Source organism: Topomyia yanbarensis, chromosome 3 (assembly GCF_030247195.1).
Source record: "Topomyia yanbarensis strain Yona2022 chromosome 3, ASM3024719v1, whole genome shotgun sequence".
Taxonomy (NCBI): Eukaryota; Metazoa; Arthropoda; class Insecta; order Diptera; family Culicidae; genus Topomyia; species Topomyia yanbarensis.
The window spans coordinates 395,398,551-395,405,197 of NC_080672.1; the positions used below are offsets into that span (position 1 = coordinate 395,398,551).

Consider the following 6,647-nt stretch of genomic DNA (forward strand, 5'->3'; position numbering starts at 1 on the left):
GAATGGAGTTTGCGCAAAGGGAAAGATAGCTTCAATCTGAGTAGCTCCTTTTGCTCAGAGTTATTTATGGTGATTTCGCTTGAACCTGAAACTGAGTCAGGTTCTAACCCCAACTGCTGTCAGTTCATACATTTTGACAGCAGTTGGGGTTAGGAACTGACTCAGTTTCGCTTCAAACGAAAACCACATTAGAATCCCTCAGATTTTCATAAAATGGACAAATGCAAATATGGTGAGAACTATACTACCGCTAGAAGCATAACTGTCCCATGTGCTATGGGAATCCCTATACACATGGGACAATTATGCTTCTAGCGGCAGTATATACACATGCCAGTCTTAGCAACTGATTATTTTTTAAGACGTAAAAAAACAAACATGTTCGATGAAAATCAAAACGCATTCATAAAGGCAGGTGTGAACAAATGTGCAATAAGAGTTACTCAAAGTTCCTCAGAGTTTCTCAAGAATGTTCAATATTACTAACTGTGGTTGACAAGTAGATGTTGGAAATGTATGACTGACGCCATTTGGTTAACTATAATGACTACTTCTGGTTGAGTTGTTTCCTGCATAACTCTGATAAAATGGGTATTTTCGAAATAAGGTTGAAGGAAATCGATATCTGACGCCATTTTACAATAACCGGACGTTGTCATTTTGATTTTTAAAATGACGTCCCACATCGATATCCGCCTCTACTCGTCAACACCATATATACAATGCTTAATTTGTTAAGATTGTTAATAACTTTGCTCATCCGGAAGTCGCAAACTAGGGCTCGGTATAAACGAGATGAATTCGAAACACGAAATCCACCTTTATGTATGTATCAGGGCTCAAACTATAGAGATTCTCTCAATTATTCTTGTTCGTTTCTTGTATTGTAAAAATTCACTATGGCAAATATGTTTTGATTCGTATTCAGCCTCAAAGCATTTGTGTGTTATGTCTAGTAGAAAAGTATCAATTCCATTCTTCTCAACCACAAATCTTAAATTGTATCACCGTTCACCTCCACTTAAGAGGCTTGGTCTTTGGTTCGCCGACCAGGCACGTAGCCAGAGGGGGGGCTAGGGGGCTAAAGCCCCCCCCGAAAATTTTCAAAAATAAATTTAAGAAACAACATGTTTTTCGGTGACTCTTAAAAAAATTGTATCTTGTTTGGTTTCAACAAATTAATGCGAGAATTGTGAGGAAGATTGCTATTTCGAACCACCGAAGACAGCGGTCAGGATATCTACTCAGTATGCTGAGTGTGATAAAACAGTTCCCTTCATATTGTGTGACTCGTCGGAAGACAAACGAAACTGTTACTTTAATTCTTGCTGTGGGGATCTGTCGAATTATTGAGTCGCAGAAGCAAGAAGTAGTGCTCCAGCCAAATACGGAGGCTATTGACTTCAGGTCTTTTCGCATAAGATCGATCTTATGCGAAAAGACCTGAAGTCAATAGCCTCCGTATTTGTCTGGAGCAACATTAATGATGTGAAATATTTGCTGAAGGTGATTATGGAGGTTATGCTTACGAACATCGCCTTTAACGAGTTTAACCATGTCAGGCGTTCAGTGCTGATGCCATTTAACAAATTAGCCCAGGCGAAACCAGTCATTTTGCATAACAACTTGTAACATGTGGTTGATCCTCATATATATGGACGATGAGAAAATCAATGCTCGGCTACAAGATCTGATACCACTTACTTGCACCGTGGCTATTAAAAGATTCCTGTCACATTTGGAAAAATTGGTATTCATTATAAAGGACACATCTAGGAAGTATATTAAATGGTGTTTTTGTGGTGAAAATCTAGGTGAACAGACATATTTCCTCCAACCTGACCCTGCACGTAAAAACTGAATGCGATAGTATTATTTTAAACATTATATCTTTGCATATACATAGTCTCCAAAACCATTTCCTGAAAAACAAACATTTGCCAAATTTTGGCTGCTGTTCGGATAATATTGACGGCAAAAACTGCGTCTAGTATCTCAAAATCAACGGTCGGCACCATCATTGAGGAAGTCGACACTCGTGACCCGTCAGAAATTCGCGAACATGGACATGGCAGTAACCACTATGATGATAAGGAAGTGTACGAGATAGAAATGAACACCACCGCGACACTGTTGGTTAGGAAAAATATTTCTCAGCCTAGTAAATAGTTCTCCACATGCAATCGCTAGTTGTTCGCACGAGATCTGTAGGACAACCATTTACGTTTTATCACTTTCATTGTTCACATCATGGAAATATATTGAAGACACAAGGCTTCATTTAGCTAATGCATTGAACCGAATAAAATAAACGAAATATATAATAAAATTGCAGAAGTTTTATAGAAAAGTGAGCTCAAAAACTGTCCCAAAATGAGAACTTTATCGCTAGAGGTTGTGTCTAACAAAACTCAGATATTATGTTATATAGGGTGATGAGCCTATTTTCACCATACTAAGCAAGGTGCTTCACTAATTCGGTAATTTCTTGCCTTACAATCAATGGAATGCGTAAAAATTGACATCAACCGCTTTGCTTCGTTGTTAAGAACCAATATAAAAACACAAATGCGTTGAAAGCAGTAAAATTCTCGTGTTTGAGCACAATGAAAACTCGAATCTAGTGCCCCTATTGTTGCGCTACCATTTGACTCAATGCGTTGAACAAAGATGGCAGACACTGCTCTAACCAACGGCTTCAAATGGGTAGGGTAATAATAGAAACATGGCGCAAATAGGCTCATCACCCTATTAGCCAGAATAAAGTTAGTTAAAGCATAAGCAGATTGAATTTCTGTAATAGGTTAGTGCACTGTACGCTTAGTAGAAACATCAGGCATCTCACTCAAGCGTGCTAGACAAAAACATTTCCGTTAGTTGATGACAATATAGTCGAGAAGACAGTTTTTGTTTTCGCGTCATTTTAATGCAATAGTATTTCTGTTGACACTCAATTTCATTTTATGCGGAGAATGCGGTCCGTATTTAAACATTATTAGTCCGCAAAGTAGTGATATTTTAAACAATCGAACAATAAGCAAGAAAAATGCCAAAAAATAAACAAGCCAAAAAGTGGTAAAACAGCGGTTTTTCTGAGGTGTTCATTAACCCAAGAATTGTATACCGTCGTATATTACTAATGTTGTTCACATACAGAAACGTACATAGTAGCGGTAGGACTATCTGTTGTGATTTTATCCTTACTTTTCAACGGATGTCAATAGATGCTAAACCACATATTAGTCAATCAATCATAATAAACTTAATGTTGTAAGCAGCAGCATTTCTGTCTCTTTCGATGGTTTCCAATTAATGTCCATGTAAATCTAAAAACGACGTGACGATACAGTGAACAAACATCAGTAGCTTATCACGGAGAGCGACTAAAATGTTGTAACTAGTTGAGTCTACAGTCAATAAATTGGGATTAATGTTTCGATTTCATGTTTTCGTTTTATTTGTGTTCGTTATGGAATAAAATGAGAGAGATGAGCAGAGATCACGAAGAAAAAGAGAGAAAAAATAATAAATAAATTGAAATCGACCCAAGAGCAGCTGTTCTATATTTTCTGGGCACTCAACTACAGAACAACAGAAATCATCAAAGAAAGTTGGCCTTACACCTACGTTACTCTTCGACAGAGGTGAAGTAAGTGCGATGTATACCCGTCCATATGTCGGAATAAAGAGATGCTGAAATTATTGAGCTTGTTCATATTTATAATATTTCTTTTTTTTTCAATCTAAAATTTTATTTGAAACGGCTCAATGCGTTAGCACAACTGATCCGTGGGTCTTTTAATTTTTTTTACAATAAGTAAAAATAAAAAAATTCTAAGAATGTCGGTCTGCCAGATCTTGTTGACGCAGTTTGCTGCTGCGTGTTGAGATCTTTTTCCTTGGCGGTGAGGCCGCTTGGTGGTCATTCAGTCTGCCTTCTCTCGCGTTATCGTTCCCGTCCATGTCGTCATCGGTACTGCTTTCTTCCTGTTCACGATCAGAGGTTCTTATTTGTTTCTTGTTCTTATGGGTCGCTGTTGTATATCCGTCTTCATCGGTATTTGCTTCTTTATTGGCGATGCTAGTTGTTGGTTTGGGAGCGGTTGTCGTGGTCGTTGTACCTGCATTATTGGGTAATTGGATCGTTGTTTTAGGTTTATCTGAAGGTATCGGTGGCTGCTTGTTAGAGTTGGCTGTAGTAGATGAGTTTTGACTAGTTGCTTCGGCGCATGTTTTTCCGTAGTAGGCTGTATAGTTACAGAATTGGCATGTTGGGGTCTGCCCGGGATATGTAATTAGCGTTGTTTGCTTATAGGTCACGCCATCCTTCGGTGATTTGCATTCGATAGTCATGTAAGAAGGTATTGGTTTAGTCACTCGCATTCTCACAATACGAACGCCATTGGGAATGCCGGAGAAAAAATTTCTCCAGGTGTCATTCGTAATAGATTCTACTTCTCCATATTGCGACATGATTTGTTTGATGAAATCCTCCTTCGTGCGCGGGGCCAAATCATGGATACGCACGTCCACCATGTCGTTTTCCATATGCACGGGGATCTTGATTCTGGTGTTATTAAATTCGACCTCGTGTTGCATGTTGTTCTTTGCAATAAAGTTTTCGGCCTGTGCTAAGCTTCTAAACGTGATCAAAACACAGTTTTTACGTGATGTAGCTGAATGTAGGTAACTTCAGCGAGATTAAGCTCCATTTTCACTTTAACTAATTGTTCCACTTCCTTAACTGTTCGTGTTATCCCGTAGCACAGGCACTTTTGCTTCATTTGGCAAACTCATTTTACTCCGCAGCCGGGGGCAACGATACAATTTGTATGTGCACTGATATAGAACAATAGCTAGCTTGATTCACTGGTGCCTGTAGCCTGCTATAGCGTAGCAATTTTTTTTGCTTCTGCTTTTTGCGACATCAGAAGGTAGACCTTCTAGTTCTTTTGGTAATACATTTAACAAATTTCACGTACCGTCAAGTCCCCAGTTACCGTGCGTTTAGGTGGATTTGACGTGACTTCAAATCCTGTTTTTTTTATCAAAATGAAAACCGCCCTCATAGTCACCGTAAAAATACCTATCTAAATACGTCACAATTTAGAAATAATATAAAACTATTACCAACAAAACGAGAATAAGTAGTTGAGGACATTTGTTTGGCACCAGTGCACGTTATATGATCAACTTACGGTGTATTTAAAATTTTGATTCAACTTTAGTTGGAATGTTTCAATAAAACGATGAAACGAAAGGATTTGGGATCTGGATCTCTCCGATGGATTTAGGGAGCTAGTTCTTTAAATTTCGTGATTTTGAAACTGCACGGTGAACGACACATGCACGGCGACTGGCGATTTGAAGGAAAATTAGAAGATATTAGTAATCAGTGTTTTCATTCGATTTGTAGACAATTTTCTTTAATCAATTAAATTGTGGGCAGTTTCCTTCAGTTGATTTAATCATTTAAATTTATATTTTGATCCTATTGATTACCAAAAATCCTTCCTAACTGGGGTTCTAATCTACCCGACCAAGGCTAGTCTTGAAAATAGTTTCATTTAAATAGAATATATCTAAAAATTGTGTTAGCATGATGCCTTGGAACTGGTAATACTCGCAGAACACCAGACAAAGAAAATAGAAGTTGAACCGTCTCTGCGCATCTACAAATCGCTTGCTAAATCAGAAGATTTTGTACGAATTTCGACATTCTCTTCGTTCGAACATTCTATGGATATTTTTCTACTCATTTCGGTTTAGCATCTTCTACGCCTTTTAAAGGTGTAGCTTGGAACACCTAGTGTTTTCCAGCACCGTCAAGCATTGTCATATTCGGTTAGCGCATAAATACTGTGAACTCTGGAATATACTTTGTTGTAACGAGAGTAAGTACTATAACCTTTCTTGTGACAATGAACATATTTTTAGGATTGTCTTTGATTTGGAATTGATTTCATTATGAACTTTTCAAAATTTAATTTAGTTTCTAGTGACTATATCAAATTGTCAGAATTAAAAGCTTTATGCAAATTTTTTTAAGCCCCTCCCGAAACAAAATCCTGGCTACGGGCCTGTCGCCGACGCAGCAACCCTCAAAAAGCCAACACAATGCGCAATTAATTCTTAACATATTCAACCATGTATTACGTAACCGAGTACGGTTTCTTACCCAGCGAGCTGGCCCCATATGCATTTCTATTCAATTGAACCGCAGCTGTTCTTCCGCCTCGATTGGCATGCATAGTTAAGTGTGCAGTAGATACACACCGCCCGATGGCAAATAGGCGTCACATATCAGAGTTCCGACTGAAGCTGTGAGTGGGCCCACCCACTCTTTCTCTTGCTGTCACTCCCAACTCTAACATCATTCGCCGCTTAGATATGAATCATCTCAACACAAAAGCTTCGACCGTCCCTCCTCCGTCCCAACTACCACCAGTCAACGTAATTGTTCCGGTATTTACCTACCAACCAACCAACCATTCATTATGACATTTGTTTTCATTTTCAGGTTCATTGAAAACGTCATTCCTGGCCGGAAGTACTTTCAACGTTTCATGGCATCTCGCATATCCACACCGGGTAAGTCGTTTGGCGGTCTGTTTGTTGATCTGAACCACGGCGTTGCTCCATAATGG

General features: G+C 38.7%; 1 protein-coding gene across 1 annotated transcript in view; it reads left to right on the plus strand.

Annotated features, from left to right (window-relative positions):
- Nucleotides 1–6,647, plus strand: part of LOC131693631 (uncharacterized) — a 146,166-nt gene that overhangs the window by 92,266 nt on the left and 47,253 nt on the right. The window contains exon 3 of the mRNA XM_058981602.1: nucleotides 6,521–6,591. Within this exon, the coding sequence (XP_058837585.1) occupies nucleotides 6,521–6,591 (71 nt within the window). The remainder of the gene's footprint in view (nucleotides 1–6,520; nucleotides 6,592–6,647) is intronic.